Genomic DNA, 17,450 nt, shown 5'->3' on the forward strand with positions numbered 1-17,450 from the left:
GAGACACGTGGAGCCAGTGTGGGTGCTTGGGAAACTCAATCACATCATGACCCTGGATTCACAAGGCAGGTTCAGGCCTTGAATCAGATCCTTGCCCATGGCTTTGCTAGGTCTTCCTCTCTGTCTCCTGAGCCCTTGGCTGCATCCCCAGTTATCCCTAACATCCCATCTGGTGCACCATGGCACACTGCATCTCCAACCCTTCCTCCTAGGGTGACCTGACTTTGATCCCTTGCTCTATGCCTACTCCTCCTGACCTACTCTCCACCCTGACCCAGACTTTGCCACCCATGATGCTCTGTTGATTGCAGGTCAACTGCAATGATGACCAGGGTGTACTTCTGGGCCGGTGGGACAACAATTATGGGGATGGTATCAGTCCCATGGCCTGGATTGGCAGCGTGGACATCCTGCGGCGCTGGAAGGAACATGGTTGTCAGCAAGTGAAGTACGGGCAATGCTGGGTGTTTGCGGCCGTAGCCTGCACAGGTAAGCTGCGGCTGGGTAGCCTGGGACCAGTCTCAGCTTCTGGTAGCCCATGGGGACACAGGGAGACCTAATGTCAGTACTGTTTCTGCCCTTAAGATACTGTGTGGCCTGGAGAATGTGGCAACTCATTAGTCCCTTTCCTGTTTCTCTTTTTCCTATGGATTCCATACACTAACCCTTTTCTCTAGAGCCTAAGACCCCTTCCCTCCAAGGGACCTCCTGAAGTCTCCTAGAGAGATCCCATACCCCAGCCTCACACCTAGGTGCGTTTGTCTCTGGCTATGACCACCTTCCAGATTGGTATGTAAAGAGACAAACCCTCAGTCAAGTCCACAGCTCAGAGACCCAGGGAGCAATGCTTAGTCTAACTTTCCAGTCTCCAGATGGATTTGGGCCAGAGAATCGGTGTCTCCAAGCCTCAGTTTCCCCACATGAGAAATAGAGGCAATAGTGATAAACTGATCACAGGGAGCTCTGAGACAGTGCCACTCAGCTGAGCCTTCAAGCCAAGAACAGTTTGGGGTGGGGTCCCAGGGCTTCTTGGTATCAGTGCCCGGCCCTCAGCAGCACCAACCACATTGACGTTTGCCTTGGAGGACATGTGACACACTGGCTGTCCCATAGTACCTCCCAGTGCTGCTCTGGGCATCAGGCAGAAGAGACTGCCACACCCATGTCTTCTCCGAATCGCCACATCCTAGCAAGCTGCTATAACAGGCTCCTCTTCCCCAGTGGGAAGTGGAAAGAGAGGAAGTGACTTGCCCAAGGTCACACTGCTGGCTCAGGGCACAGTCTGGCCCTGAGCCAGGTATGTATGACTCTGGGGAAGCCCCAAGTCCTTAGACTGTGGTGATGAGGTCTTTCAGGACACTGTCCCGGGGACAGGAAGGGTGCTGACTCCATGACAGCAACCAGGCAACCAGAGGCACACTGCATATAGGTAGAACAAGGCCTAGGGCTTACACCAACTTCAGCTGAGGCTGCAGGAACCAGGCAAGAGGTAGCAGGTCACTGCTGTCCCTCCTCCTCCAAACACTTCTGTGTCTCCTGGCCAGAAGCCATGGCCATCTGGGAAGTTCTTTTCACAAGCTAATGTAGGGCAAAGGGCAAAGGCCACACCCAGCCTCCCCCTTCAAAGATTCAAAGTCAATCAAAATGAAAAGTAAGGCACAAGTCCCATGACTGGCTCCCTCGGTGAACTTTTGGTCTGGCTTTATCTCTTAGATACTTTCTTTTTCCCACCCTGGTGAATCTGTCCCTTTTACAGTAAGGGCTGAGTGTGTCTCAGGGTTACCCTGCTTGCCTAGTGGGTTCAAGGCACTTGCAAAGAGACAAAAGAGTTGGGGCTGTAGCTCAGTTGGTAGAATACCTAGCGTATACAAGACCCTGGTTGGCACCCCACCTCCACATAAATGGGCGTTATAGTGAATGCCCGCAATCTCGGAACACAGGAGATGGCGGCTGGAGGATCAAGGACAGAAATTCAAAGTTCAGGAATTCAAGGTCACCCTTGACTACGCAGTTAGGCCAACCAGGTTATAAGAGACCCTGTCCCGAAATAAAGTGGAGAGGGGCATTTATGATTCTTGTCCTCCTCTTTGTATTGAGCCTGTGGAGTTGAGCTTAGCCTACCCGGACCACTTAGCACCTTGCTCCTCCCCTGCTGTTCCAGACCGGGTCTGACCTCCCTCACCATCTGCCCTTTGCTCCCAGGGCTGTCATGCCAGAGGGTACTGGAGGTCGGTATGGCTGCAGTGAAATGTGCAAGGAGGTGATCAGGGGCCACACCAGAGAGCTGGCTTTGGTGTCCGGTGCTATGGGCGCCACCGAAGGTTTTATTTGTATTTCAGAATCATGACAGAGGAACATAGTGGGCGTGGGGTGACCAGCCAGGCAGGCATCATTGCCGGGCAAGAGTTGCTGGTGCATAATCTCACCACACAGTCGGTGGGCCCCTCGTTCGCTAGGGTGCAGATGGGCCTGTGGAGGCCTGAGCAGGGTGGCTTTGTCCAGAGCCTCAGAACATTGTGGACTCTTCTTCACCTCCCCACTGCCCAACCTCCAGTGCTGCGGTGCCTCGGCATCCCTACCAGAGTGGTGACCAACTACTACTCGGCCCACGACCAGAACAGCAACCTGCTCATCGAGTACTTCCGTAATGAGTTTGGGGAGCTGGAGAGCGGCAAGAGCGAGATGATCTGGTGAGGGGCCCGCAGTGAGGCCGGCAGGGAAAACCTGTGGAGCCTCTTGGGATAGGCCGTAGCTGAACTGGACCTCGATGGCTGAACAGGAATGGGCAGGGGAACTGGCCTGGAGAAAACTGGGTGGAGGCTGAGAGGAAGTTCACCACAAGCAGCCCTGCAAGGGAGGGGGTGGGGGTCTGGAATGATAGTTGGGATCCTGGCTGGCTTTCAGGACTACTCTAAGCTTCAGGGTAGGTGAGGACTGAGCCATCCCTATAGGCCAGGATTGGAGCAGGGAGCTGGGGCTGGGGTGCTCAGGGGGTAGAGAGGAGCCTGGACCAGGAAAGGAGCTAGAGCTAAGGAAGGAGAGGTTAGTCAGCCAGACCTGGAGGAGAAGAAAGGGTTCCGAGATTGTGGAAGGTCAGAGGACAAGAAGTCCCCACTAAAGAACTTGCTACTGAGACAGCTCCGGGGGAGGCCAGAGAGGTGGGGTCAGGGCTTCCCGGTCTCCCATAGGCCGTGGTGAGTAGGGTCCCTGGGAGTGACTGGAAAACTGTCCCCTGCCTCTGTCCCCACCTAGGAACTTCCACTGCTGGGTGGAGTCCTGGATGACCAGGCCGGACCTAACGCCGGGCTACGAGGGGTGGCAGGCCATTGACCCCACACCGCAGGAGAAGAGCGAAGGTTAGTAGGGACAGCATCCCCACGAGGGGAGCTGGGATGGAGGAGCTGCAATATGGTGGCGCTGAGATGCCAGCCGGAGGCCAGCAATGGTGCGGCAGCACTTCATCTGTGAAATCGGCACCCACCTTGTGCAGGAGGCAAATGCAAACGAGCACAAAGAAAAAGCAGCATCTTCACCCCCTCCCAAAATAGCCTCATCAATTGCTTCCAGCAATCCCAAATATGATGTTTGTAAGTGTGAGACAGACAGACAGCACGAAGGCAAGGTCTGACAAAGGGCGTGGAAATCCCCTCGGAATATTTTTTAAATGCACAGAATTCAAGGCATGGGGATACAAAGACTGTCAAAGTTCTAGAGAGTTCTAGAAAAACCCCTTTATGGCATAGTAACACTTGATCCTTACAGAGTGAGTTCTAGTGCTGGGGCCCGCATATGTGACAGCTCCTGCTATCTGGGACAACTGCAAGGTCACGGGGAATGTCTGTGGTTCTTATTGTGGCAGTTGTCACTGCCCCGTGCTTTGTCACTTGATTTTGTCATTAGGGGACAAGTTGCCAAAGTTCTGCAAGTTAAAGACGTCATTTTTCTACACCTAATGTCACTGGTCCCTTAGGTTTTGTTAGACGCTGGGCAGGGACTGTGTGGAGCTGGTGAAGAGCGTCAGTGTTAGGTGACCTTTTATGACCTTGTCCGTATCGCAGTGTGACAATCCTGTGTTTTTATTTGCTATGACAATGTCCCATCTCAGGACACGACAGAATATCCACACCCATCTCTAGCCTCTAACACTGTAGGTGTGGACAGTGCCAGGCACACAAACCCAGATCTCACATTCTGCATTGGCTGAGGCCAGACTCTCACGGGCATCGATTTCCACTCAATGTACTCAGTAGGTGGGAGTGAGACCTGGCCTCCTGATGCTCTGAAGATGCCTTAGGGTGCATTTCTGTTTGTCTTATCAAAGACCATGGAGCTTCATAGAGAGTAGCTTTACCTTTTGGTTCATGGACCATCATCAGATGGGTGCAGACGGAACTCCACAGTAAAATGCAGCTTGGAGAAGTGATTGACTTGCTAACAGGAGGCTGCTCAGACTTCAATGCCAACATCCAGTTCTGGAGTCTGTGTCCTGAATCCTTACCCCAGATGCATTCTGGGATAAACCTCCCTGGTCAAAGAGTTGTCTGGTCCTGAGAGCGTCTGCTGCACATGGGGCAATCGTGGAGGGCTCGGGTGTCACCCTCTGTGTAGCTCTGCCCACTTCTCCCCTTATCCCAAACAGGGACATACTGCTGTGGCCCTGTCTCAGTGCGGGCCATCAAGGAGGGTGACCTGAGCACCAAGTACGACTCAGCCTTTGTGTTCGCCGAGGTCAATGCTGATGTGGTGGACTGGATCCGGCAGGAAGATGGGTCTGTGCACAAGTCCATCAATCGCTCCTTGGTGGTGGGGCAGAAAATCAGCACTAAGAGCGTGGGCCGTGACGAGCGGGAGGACATCACCCACACCTACAAGTACCCAGAAGGTAGGTGTCTGCACTCTCGGAGCCTTTAACCGAGCCTTGCAGATGAGCAGCTAATTTTACTAGCCCATCAGCCTTGTGTATACATGTGTGTACATGGCAACCCATGTATGTCAGTGACCCGCGTGTTACATTCTATCTTAAGAAACTCCTGGAAAATAGGTGTAGACACTGATGTATCTTTACTGTAGTAGTAAAGGGTGATTTGTTTAGAAAACTCATTCAACAAAAAGATTTCGTCTGAGCTGGACACGGTACATGCCTGTAATCCCCACTGCTTGGAAAGCTAAGACAGGAGAATCATAAGTTCAAGACCAACACAGCAAGGCCCTTTATCTTTTTTTGCTTTATAGATAATTTGTTTTATTTTTATTTTATACGCATTGGTATTTGGCCTACATGTATGTCTGTATGAGGCTGTCAGACCCCCTTGGACTGGAGTTGCAGACAGTTGTGAGTTGCCATGTGGGTGCTGAGAATTGAACCCAGGACCTCTGGAAGAATAGCCAGTGCTCTTAACCACTGAACCATCTCTTTAATCTGAGATCTTAAAAAAAAATAGATTTTTATCTGGAGAGAAAGAGAGAATTGTTGTATGTGTGTCCATGTGACATATGCATATGCACATATGTGCCTGCATCTGGTATGTGCATGTCCATGTGACATACGCACATGTACATGTATGCTTGCATCTGGTATATGTGTGTCCATGTGACATATGCATATGCACATACATGCATGCATTTGAAGGCCAGAAGAGTTAGTTTCCTCCTCTACTGCTCTCCATTCTTTAAAAAGACTTTTTTTTTATTCATGTGATCTGTGTGTGTGTGTGTGTGTGTGTGTGTGTATGTGCCCAAGGAGTCCAGAAGAAAGTACTGGACTGGAGCTAGCTTTCCAGATAGGTGTGGGTTTTCTGATATGGGTGCTGGGAACTGAACTAAGGTACCCTGGAAGGACAGGAAGCGCTCCTTTATCCCCCATGGCTCATGCATTTAGAAACCAATGACACTGTATTTTCCTTATCCCATTGCTAAACCAACCGAGGTTAAACAAGGTTCATCAGGGTATCATTCATGCAGAGTCAGGAGCACCTGGAGGACTGTGTCTGGTACCAGATAGAAAAATTAGATTTTCAGGCCTTTCTTTTTTCATTTAAATTTTTTATTACATTCTCTGCCCCGTCACCATTGTTTTACAGAGCACGTGTGACTTAGCATGTATATGGGAGTCAGAGGACAACTTCCAGGAATCAGTTCTCTCCTTCCACCCTATGGGTCCTGGGGTTGGAACTCAGTCACATTGTCAGGCTTGGTGGCAAAAGCCTTTGCCCACGGAGCCATCTTGCCAGCCTAGGCCTTCTTTCTTAACCTCCAGTTTCAGGATTTGCAGGGTACCTGCGTATAGTTCACACCAGCTGAAGGTTCTAGAGCCACAGCAAGGCTTTGTGGAGAAATCAGGAAATGGCCCTTGTGGTGGCGTGGGAAGTGCTCTTAACCTCTGAGCATCTCCCAGTCTTTAAGTCAGTCTCTCACTAAGCCCAGAGCTCACCAGTTGACTAAACGAGCTGACTAGCAAACTGCAAGGAGCCCCCATCTCTAGCTCCCCGAGACTGGGCTTACAGACATGCACTTCCATGCCTGGTCCTTACAAGACTGCCAAGGATCTGAGGTGAGCTGACCTTGCCCCCACCTTTGTCTCCCTGGTTTGTAAGTCTCATTTTTCATTGATCTGAGTCTCAGTAAAACTGGAGAGCATAGCTGCTAAGTAGGAGAGACATGGATCTCAGGAGGGAAAGTGGTATGTCTATGTTGTTTTATGGTACTAATGGGGTACACTGGGGCGGGGTCTTTAGCTGCACACAGACCATTGCTACAGTATATCTGTGGCAGAAAGACTGGCAGTCCAGAGAGGCCATGAGGTGCATTCCTAGAAACCTGACAGTAACAGGTTCAGTCCCACCCAGAGGCAGCATCTTTTTCTTGCTACTGGAGAATCAGTAAGGGAAAGGCTTTGTAAGACTGGGTGTGTACACCAGCCCACTCAGTACCAAGTCTCACTGTGTGCCAGCCTCCGTGACACTAACAGAGCTGACTGAAATACTGTAATCCTTGCCCTGCTTGTCCCTCGCTGAGTCCAGGGCTGCCTGGGGTTAGTACCGTATGGACATGCTATACGGTACATGCTTCTGGGAAGGAGAAGACAGAAGGAAAAAACATGCTTCCTCTGGTCTTCAAAAGGTTCAGGGCTGATAGACCAATAGGAAAACAGATGTGGAGCTGGAGGGATGGCTTTGCTGCTCTTAGGACAAACCATGGTTTGGTTCCCGGCACCTCCAAAGTGCCAGCACACCCCCACACACAGTGACTCACAACCATTGGTAACTCCAGTTTCATGGAATCTGAGCCCCTCTTCTGGCCTCCATGGGCACTAGACATACATGTGGTTCACATACATATATGCAGATAAGCACCCATACACATACAATAAATAAATCTTTAAAAAATGAAGAACAGATACGTACCTAATAACACGGGGAAGAAAAAGAAAGGGTACACGGGGAGAGGTGAGCGGAACACAGGGGAAGACTCAGTGAGGAAGAGGAGGGAAGGCAGTCAGGCGGAGTTGCCCCTGTCCAAACAAACACTGTGTCCCTGTTTCCTGTGCACCAGCCACTGTCACAGCTCTGAATGTGGCACAGAGATTTAAAAAAAAAAAAATGTAACCTTGTAGCCAGCTCGCCCTGTCCCAACCCTCTCCCATTGTTGCGGATCATGTCAGAGTTCTCTTCCCTGTTGTGCAGGGTCGCCTGAGGAGAGAGAAGCCTTCACCAGGGCCAACCACCTGAACAAACTGGCTGAGAAGGAGGAGACGGGGGTGTCCATGCGGATCCGCGTGGGCGAGAGCATGAGCATGGGCAACGACTTTGACGTGTTCGCCCACATCGGCAACGACACCTCCGAGAGCCGTGACTGTCGCCTCCTGCTCTGCGCCCGCACCGTCAGCTACAACGGGGTGCTGGGGCCCGAGTGCGGCGCTGAGAACCTCAGCCTGACCCTGGACCCCTACTCTGGTAAGGCTCTGCCTGCCCGGAGCATCCAGTACTTGTGTGCACCTCACTTCCCAGACCCTTTGCCAGGCATCACGGGGGGCCAAGTCCATGCTAAGCACTTCCTTAGTACTGTGGTGTTTTAAGTATGCGCGTGTGCATGGGCATGCGCGCATGCAGGCGCGAGTGTGTGCGAGTGTAAGCCAGACGGCACCACAGTGTCATCCCTCAGGTACCATCCACCTTTTTTTGTATATGACAGGCTCTCTCACTGGCCAGCTAGTCCCAGGGATCTGTTGGTCCCTTCTTGCCAGCACTGTGATTACAAGCCAGGCTCCGCCGCACCCCCCTCCAACTCTGTGCTACCCCAATTCCCCTCCAACCCCCTACCCCTCCCCCCCGTTGGGTTCTCATGCTTGCAAGGCAAGCACTTTACTAACTGAGCGGTCTCCCTAGCCTCCCAGCATGCTTAATTCTTATAGCCCAAAGAGAAGTGGGGGGCGGCATGATGAAGCACTCCTGCAATCCCAGATCTCTGGTGGCTAAGGAAGGAAGATTAAGAATCTGAGGCCAGCCTGGGCCACATAGTAAGATCTTGTCTCAAGAAAAAAATAGCGATGGGGGGGGGGGCGGATGTAGATTCCATCCCTGTACCCATTTTCTAGATGAAGAGATGGAGGCACACAGTGGTCAAGCCAGGGGTTTCATGGCATCTTCCCACGACCCTGCTGACTTTCCCAGCCACTGTGCTCCTCTGCCACAGCTAATTCCCTTCCTTGGTGCTCTTCTAAAATTGTTCTGGACCCCGAGGTCATACACCTAGCTAGCACAGTGCCAGGACACAGTCCTGCTCCATAGCTCATTCACCATTGGCCAGTATGGACTTCATGTACTGTTGGACCATTAATACTTGGTCATGGATAGCCGGTGTGACCTGCCTGGAGAAGGGGCAGCCAAGCTGTTACTCTCCCTGCTCCCACTCCTGCCTGCACTTCAGGCCCTTTGTCAAAGTCAGCTTTCCTGGACAGACAGGCCTGTATTTGGGACCAGCTCTTGACTCCCAGGCCTGGAAAATCCCCTTAGCCTGGGCCAGGGTCCCAGCACTGACACTACGGAAAGATGCATTCTGAAGCCAGCTGGACCTGCGTGGCGTTTGCCTCTGCCACCTTCACAGTGCACGAAGTACGGACTGGCAAGGTGACCATGCCCATCACGTGAGGCAATGGCACTGACCTGATGGACAGCTTTAGGGACTGAGAGCAGATGTGGAGTCACTGTGGCCAGGACCTGGAGCCACGCTTCTGCTTCAGTATGAGACCCAGGGCGACTGAGAGGCCGGGTCTTTCCTTACCCCTAGGGTGACACGAGGCAGTGTCAGCTCAGGGTATCTCTGCGACCCTTGATGACATAGGAAGAACACAAGTGACCCCTCTGTCTGGATCCCAAGTAAAGGGCAGGGCTTCATCACCACGGCCATGTAAGATAGCCTGGATACCCATATTCTAGTTGCCGCCACCTGTGCTGTTGCCCTGGGCATTTCTCTTCCCATGTAGGCCACAGGCCCCCATCTGTAGAAAGATCAGTGCATCTTTTGAGGCCCTGCAGGCTGTACCACTCACTTGAGCCTTTTATGAGCTACCCTGAGGGAGGCAGTGATGAACCTCGGCCAAGCCCTTACTCTCAGCTGCGGAATCACCTCTGCCCCACAGATAGCATCAGAGTGCCTGCATTGTGCTGCAGGAGCTCCGGCCGGCCCACCGTGCAGTTGAGGGTGTCCTGCCTGAGGGACAGCCCAGGGAACAGGGAGGACAGGGCAGGGGCTCTGTGTGCTGGGCTCTGGCTGGGAGGTACAGCTAGTCCAACATGGCCTGTTGGGGCTTCCAAATCCAAGGAGCACCTGACCGATTCTTCCCCCTTTCTGGCAGTTGCTGATGCTTATTGCTCTTTGATGATATGATCTGGGGACTTCCATGTGCTAATGGACAGGAAACCAGGCCCAGGACAGTTGAATGGAGTCCAGTTGTCCCAGCCTGGCTGCAGCCCAGTTGCTCTCCCCCTCCTCCACCCTGCTCTCTCTCTCTCTCCTTCCTCAGCCACCAGTAGGTCAGGAAAGCAGTCAGTGTGCCTCACTGACTATCCCCAGGGGACCTTCTAGAACAGGGCATAATGTCCAAGGGAGGACTGAGGCTGACAACATTTAGTTTCTCCTCCCAGAAGGCATTTGGCCTGAGGCCGAGGCCCGGTCACTGATCTGTGAACACTGGCTCTCCAGGACCTGCCCTGGCCTGGCCTGGCCCTCTAGTAAAGCCAACAGTTATGGCCACATCTTCCTAATGTCCAGTGTTTTCTCTTTCTATTTTGCCCTCAGGGTTGGGCTGTTCATTCCACATTTTTGTCTTCATGAGCTCAGGACTTGGATCCCCAATCATGTCATTGGGCTGGAATAGGTCCCTCTGGGGACGATGCACCTGGGAAGGCCACCCACTCCCTAGCTTTCTAAAGTCTGTACCACCTGCTGCTTGAGCCAACACTGAGCAGGTCACTGCCCCCAGCTTTGTCAATCCTCCAGCTGACCCGAGCAGCGGTCTCCTGGTAGGAGCTGAGCAGTGCTAATTTGTCCTTGGCTTCCCAGGCCTAGCAAGACCTCTCATTATCAATTAGCCCTGGCCCCTGTGACGTGAACTTTCTGCCAGAGTGCAGTAAGCAAGACTTTGTTGGTTTGTATTTATATTTATTGTGGTATTAGTTTGCTATAAATAATGTTGAAAATCTTTTTTTAACAAAAGATGATGGTGGTGGTGGTGATGCTGCTGGTGGTGATGGTGGTGATTATGATCATGTTGGTGATTATGGTGGTGGTGATTGTGGTGATGATGATGGTGGTGATAATGATGGTGGTAGTAGGGCTGATGCTGCTGATGGGGATGATGGTGGTGGTGATGATGGTGATGATGATGGTGGTGGTGGTGATGATGGTGATGATGATGATGGTGATGATGATGGTGGTGATGATGATGATAGTGATGATGATGATGATGATGGTGATGATGATGGTGGTGATGATGATGATGATGGTGGTGGTGATGATGATGATGGTGATGTTGGTGGTGATGATGATGATGGTGATGAAGGTGGTGGTGGTGCTGATGCTGTTGATGGGGATGGGGATGCTTCTGATAGTGATGGTAGTGATGATGATGTGATAGCAAAAGGGATTTGCTCAGGATCTCAGTAGATGAGGAGACAGAACGTTTGTGCAAGCCAGTAGATCCCAGCTCTGGGCTCCTTTCTCCCAACCTTCCTGCATCCCACAGAATCCTACTGCCTTCAGGCCTCCATTTTCTTGCCGGAAAAAAAATGAGATTAAGTCCACCCTCAGTCCCTCAGTTGTGTGCCATTGTTCAGCTCAGAGCTCTGCCATGCATATGCTAGTGGCCCCAGAAACAGAGGGAACAGACAAGGTGGTCATCTTCCTGGGCTCACACAGCCAGTTGGTGAGTGCTTCCTGGCGAAGGCATGTCTTCATCTGTAAAATGGGTCAAGGCTGTGGGCCCAGTGGGCAGTGAGTTCACCCCCAGGGCACAGGTGATGCTTGGGCTCTGGTTCAGGTGCCTGGGTGGCATGTTCAGCTGTGTGATGATGCATAACAATACCATTTTACTTGCCCAAGCCTTGGTTTCCTTGCCTGTAAGCCGGGATATGATCCAAACACAGTCACGCTTGGGTTGTCAAGAAGGTAAACTGGGAGGCCTTGGGAGAGGCATGGTGTCTGGCGACCAGCTGTTGTCCATCCCCTGCAGCAGCTAGGTGCCTCCCTGTCCCATTCTGGAAACCCTTTCTAGCCTCCTAAGTACCCATACCGCCCAGATCCTATTAACAGGTCCTAGAAGGTGGACACTTGCTGCGTCATCAGCTAGAAGGAACAGAGGCAAACTGGGAACACAAGTCGGTGACGGAGTGCTTGCTTGGCGTGCATGAGACTCTGGGTTCTGTTCCAGTGTGGTGGTGTGTGTCTGTAATCTCGGCAGTTGGTTGGATCCAGCCCTCACAACTCACACATCACCTCGCCCCTCTCTCCCTCATCACAGAGAATAGCATCCCCCTTCGCATCCTTTACGAGAAGTACAATGAGTACCTGACAGAATCAAACCTCATCAAGGTGCGGGGTCTCCTCGTCGAGCCAGCTTCCAACAGCTACCTGCTGGCCGAGAGAGACATCTACCTGGAGAATCCTGAAATCAAGATCAGGGTAAGGAGCGGACAGGGCCCCAGAACAGTCCAGGGTTGGAGAGAAGGCAGCCTGCACCCATGCATACGCCTGCTTCCCTGCAGCCTGGAGCCCTTCTGTGCTTCAGGATCCTGGTAAAAGGAGAGTGTCATAAAGATAAGAGAACGCAGGACTGGAGCTTCTAGGAAGGGCTTCTTGAGCCCTGGGGTCAGGGGACTGTTGGGATCTAGGACCCAGGTAGTCTTAAAAGATCAATGTACCTTGGTGATACTGCTGGGGCCAGAGAAGGGTGACAAGCGTGGTGATCCATGGTGCCTGGGTGGTGCCGAAGGTGCTAATTCGCCCTTCTGAGCCCCAGTTCACTCCTCTGTGGAACCCGGTCAATGCTGGCACTTAGGGATGCTGTGAGAATCCAAGTAGGGCCACAGGAAATATCTAGGGCGTGCCCTGCATGTTTGGAGACTTGGTAAAAGCCGACTGTGCTGTCACCACCATCTTCCTCCAAGCCCCCTTCTGAGGTACTCCTGAGTTCCAGACTCAGTTGCACTAGAGTAGCTTGTGGTCATGGGCCAGGGTCTGCCGAGTGCTACACACCTTAGCTCACCTGTTCTGAAGAATTGGCAACTTTTGCAGAGCTCAGAGAGCGTCCAGTATCACACAGTAGAGCAGAGCAGGGTCAGTAAGCTCCAGTCCTGACCTCTCAACTTCAAATTCTGAGAAACAGGAGGTCCTTCATACACACCCCGGGTTCATGGGGGAGCCTCAGTAAAGCCCCCTGGAAGAGACCTGGGGAGCAGCCATCACCTGTGTTTTGCAGATAGGAAACAGGCACCAAGATTTCTTCTGGGAGTGTCAGAGCTGAGAGCAGCTTCATTTAGCAAACATTGGGATGAATTCCCTAGGCCTCCAGCCTGACTCCTTGCCCTAACCTTCATCTCTTTCCTTTCCAGACATTGGGGGAGCCCAAGCAGAACCGCAAACTGGTGGCTGAGGTGTCCCTGAGGAACCCACTCTCTGAGTCCCTGAATGACTGTGTCTTCACCGTGGAGGGGGCTGGCCTGACCAAGGAGCAGAAGTCTGTGGAAGTGTAAGTGCTGGGAACCCGAGTCTCAGAGAGGCGGAGGCTGAAGGCACAGGAGGCAAGGCCCTTAGACCCAGCCCGCTCCATTCATCTCCTGCTCTCCTGCGTCCCACCCACCCTAAACCGAAGCCAGAGCACCCACAGGCAGCCTTTCGGCTCTCACAGTGTGCCAACTGCAGGCCATCCCCACGCCAGCACACACCTGACCTGAGACACATCAGTCACAGTGTGCCGTCTCCAGAGTCCTTACAGAACTCGGTGCCCACACATGTGTCTATGTGTAAATGCACACACAGGCATGAGTGTGTCCTCACCCACTCACATCTGAACACACACATCCTGTTTTTCTTTTCTGGTGCCATGTAACTCACACAGTCAAAACAAGTCAAGTGCACGTACAATGCACATGCACAATGCACACGATGTATTATCTCTCCTGTAGCCACTGAGCATGTCCGTGTTACCTCTCCTCCACCACCCACTGCCAGCACATGGGCACATCTACTCACCACATATGATTGCCCATCGACAAGCAACATTCTTTTTATTTATTTATTTATTATGAATATAATATTCTGTCTGTGTGTATGCCTGCACGCCAGAAGAGGGCAGCAGACCCCATTACAGATGGTTGTGAGCCACCATGTGGTTGCTGGGAATTGAACTCAGGACCTTTGGAAGAGCAGACAATGCTCTTAACCTCTGAGCCATCTCTCCAGCCCCGACAAGCAACATTCTTGTGCATGCCTATAGATACTTGTGCACACATGGACATATATACTTATCGTCTCGAACACACCCAAACTTGTGTACACACTCAAATACGTGCACACTCACACCACTCTAGGAGGTGTGGAACTGCTTACCAACTCTGTAGGCCTTGCAGAGGCCATGAGCAGGACCCGTCATGAATTCTGGCCTTAGTTCTCCTTTGCTGAGGCTCTAGCCTAAGTCTCATGTGTCCCACACTTCACGTGGCAGCTAGGCCTGTCTCCTCACTCTCTTTCTTCCTTTCTTCAGCTCAGACCCTGTGCCAGCGGGAGAAGTGGTAAAGGTGAGGGTCGACCTGTTCCCGACTGAAGTTGGCCTCCACAAGCTGGTGGTGAACTTCCAGTGTGACAAGCTGAAGTCTGTGAAGGGTTACCGGAACGTCATCATCGGCCCAGCCTAAGGGACCCCTTCACCCAGCTCCACCCCACCTGCTGCCAACCCTCAACTCAACCTGGTCTTAATCCCGAGATAATGAGCAACTTCACCCCTTCAGGCCGATATGGCTGCCTGGGGGCTCTTTGGGAGGAAATGTACTCCAAATCCACCCCGTTCCTCTGGTCTTGTTCCCCATCTGTCCCCTTAGCTGTGAGGAATGTTCTGTGCCAACACAGTCAGAATCCTGGCCTTGGCAGACAGAGCTAGGGGAGAGGAGAGCCATTGCCAGCACCCTGTGTTGTTTGGACTGTCCCTAGATCCTCAGAGCAAGCACAAACAGATGATGAGTCCACTGGCTCAATGAAGGAACCCAGCTGCCCTGGCCATTGGTCTCTCACCCCCGGTCCCCCCCAAAAGGGAACTACTCTGTGCTAGACACCTCAGGTTCTCACAGTGTCACCAACCTGTTCAGTGTGCATGAGAAACTGCAGGGTGGAAACAGAGGCTGCCCATGTTGCGCTGTGCCAGTAGGCTGGCCACCACTTACAGGGCCAGTGGGTGAGCCTGGAAACAGGGCCTATGCCATCTGACTTGGACTCTAGTACTCTCTCTGTGACATCAGCCCTGACCTGAGTGAGTCAGAGAGGTCATATGGGACCAGTCTGGAAGGACACAGTTGGGCTGAGGAGGTAAGGAGAGGTCAGAGAGGCTGGGGAGCTGGGAGTCAGAGCCTAGGTTTGAGCCCCAAGGAGGGCCACACTTTGCTCTCCTCTTCTGGGCTTGATGCTCCTTCACCAGAGCAATGATTGGCGGTCCCACCTCCAGAGTCTCTTGGCCCTCTGCTTCTGAAACCTGCCACCCAGGCCCAGGGCACTCTGGGAAGGAGACAGCAGCACCAGACCTATGTCCGGATCCTGCACATACAGTCTCAGGACTACCCAGCAGCTGCCTTCACAGTGCCTAGACTAGACTTCACAGGAGAAGCCTTAACTGTCCATGCTGGTCACTTCCCACCAGGGCCACGCCTCCACCGACCAGCCCTTCCTTCTCAGCCAGCACCCTCAGACACAGCACTTGTCTACAGAAAAGCATGGGAGCCTATGGGTCACCAACCCCCACTACCTCCCCATGTCTGGGCCCTCAAGCTGGAAGACCTTGGAGGTGGAGGGAGGTCTCGGGGTAATGAGGTCTGAGACTCTGGGACCCCCCTGAAATCTCAGAGAAGAACTTGGGAAGAATCACATAGATGCCTTTAACACGTTCCGCTTTACACAGAGAATTGCACCATGAGCCATGTATCTGCCCCATTCCCACACAGCTCTGCTTCTCTTGGTGTGTGCGAGCTTCGGGTTCCAGGCAGGAGTAGGCATGCTTTTGAAGCACGTGTGAGCACTGAAATAAAGATCTATTTTTCACATTCAAACAGGGTCTGCCCTTATCCTTTGGGAGCTTTTGAGGGGGTGTGGAGAGGCTCACTCACACCTGTGCCCATGCTTTATCACCCACGCTTTAACCCGGCCCCACACTTTCCTGGCTCTCGAGGCTCTACCCACAAAGCCCTCCCACTAGCAGAGCCAGGAACTTCCTGTGTTCCCCAATGTCCTTCCTTCTTGTGCACCTCTTAGCTTCTGCATGTGGTTCCCTGTGCCCGGAGTCATCTGCTTGGCTTGACACGAAGGTCACCTCTGGTTGTGTGCTAGGGTAACAAACCATGGCGTGGTGGTGCCCATCTATAAACCCAGCTCTAGGGATGTAATCCCAGTTCAGATGCTAAGCAGTTTAGCCTACTGAGTGAACTCCAGGCCAACCAGGACTATCTCAAAAACAAGATGAACAGTGCCTGAGAAATGACACCTAGGATTAGCATTTGGTACAGACGTGCACACGCACACACACAGACACATGCCTGCACACCTATACACACATGCACACACACATACGAAAAGCAAAATAATCCCAACATCACCTTTCCTGGGTGCCAAGTTCCTGTGGTCCCTGAACACTATATTCCTGAGCTGGCTAGGGTGGCTTGGGCATTGTCTCAGTAAGTGACATGCTTGACGTCAGAAACAGGGCCAGTGAGATGGCTCAACAGGAAAAAGTACCTACCACCAAGCCTGGTGACTGAACCCACGTGGTGGAAGGGGAGACTCCTGAAGTTGTCTTCTAGTCTCCACATGCGAACGCATACACACAATCAATCAATCAATCAATCAATTAATAATAAATTAATATACTATCTATAAAACTGTCTTCTCCTAAGGAAAAGGGTTCCTAAAGACCTGGAAGGCACTGAAGGCCCAGGAATCTGGAAGGCCTGGGTGGCAAAGGCTATCTCACTGTAGAGGGATTACTACAGAAGCAGGCTGGTCTGGCTAATCCTCCTCCTTGTTACCTGCTGGCAGATCCTTACCAGAGACCAGCTGGCAAAGGACTCTGGGAAAGTCCCCTGGAAAGCAGAGGTGGTCAAGCAAGGGGAAGGATGGGCTGGATGGGACCTACTGTCATTGACTTCCCGTTATGGAGGACTCTTACTGGGCTTGCGAAACCTGGCCCCACCGAGGTTCCCTCTCTGAGGCCTTCCTAGGCTGTGCCAGATGCGTCTGCCTTAGATAGATGTTTATACAGGTGGCAGCCAGGGCTGTGAGCAGCCATTTCTACACCTGCCTGTGTTCTGGGTGCTCTAGGGCAGGGACAGACTCACAGCAAGAGGCTTCCAGGGAAAGTCTAGGCCACCAACTCTGGTTGCCTGCCTGCCTGCTCACCCCCAACCCCTAATGCAGAGAGGCCAAGCTGCCCCAGCCAGCTCTGCTGTACCTAGCTCAGCCGACTTGTGCCCCCTCTCTTGCTTACCCGGCCCCGTCTCCCCAATAAACACTTCTACTTGTTGTTTGTTCCCCGTGTTCTGAAAGCACAGCCACAGTTGGAGCCATGGCTCGGCTAGGAAAATGCCTGTCGCGCAAGCGTGAGGATTTGAGTCTGGATCCTTAGCACACACATAGAAGCTGGGTGCATGGCACCCAAGTTTGCAGTCCCAGTCCTGGAGGACAAATCTGAGCAGGTAAGA

General features: G+C 52.5%; 1 protein-coding gene across 1 annotated transcript in view; it reads left to right on the forward strand.

The window, feature by feature from the left end:
• Window positions 1-15,806, forward strand: part of Tgm2 (transglutaminase 2) — a 30,412-nt gene extending 14,606 nt beyond the window's left edge. The window contains exons 6-13 of the mRNA XM_087911055.1: window positions 312-489; window positions 2,555-2,690; window positions 3,253-3,356; window positions 4,640-4,882; window positions 7,683-7,952; window positions 12,017-12,177; window positions 13,107-13,243; window positions 14,258-15,806. Coding sequence (XP_087767181.1) covers window positions 312-489; window positions 2,555-2,690; window positions 3,253-3,356; window positions 4,640-4,882; window positions 7,683-7,952; window positions 12,017-12,177; window positions 13,107-13,243; window positions 14,258-14,408 — 1,380 coding nt within the window. The 3' untranslated portion in view covers window positions 14,409-15,806. The remainder of the gene's footprint in view (window positions 1-311; window positions 490-2,554; window positions 2,691-3,252; window positions 3,357-4,639; window positions 4,883-7,682; window positions 7,953-12,016; window positions 12,178-13,106; window positions 13,244-14,257) is intronic.
• The last annotated feature ends 1,644 nt before the right edge of the window (window positions 15,807-17,450 follow it).

Source organism: Myodes glareolus, chromosome 10 (genome assembly GCF_982192425.1).
Source record: "Myodes glareolus chromosome 10, mMyoGla1.1, whole genome shotgun sequence".
Lineage (NCBI taxonomy): Eukaryota > Metazoa > Chordata > Mammalia > Rodentia > Cricetidae > Myodes > Myodes glareolus.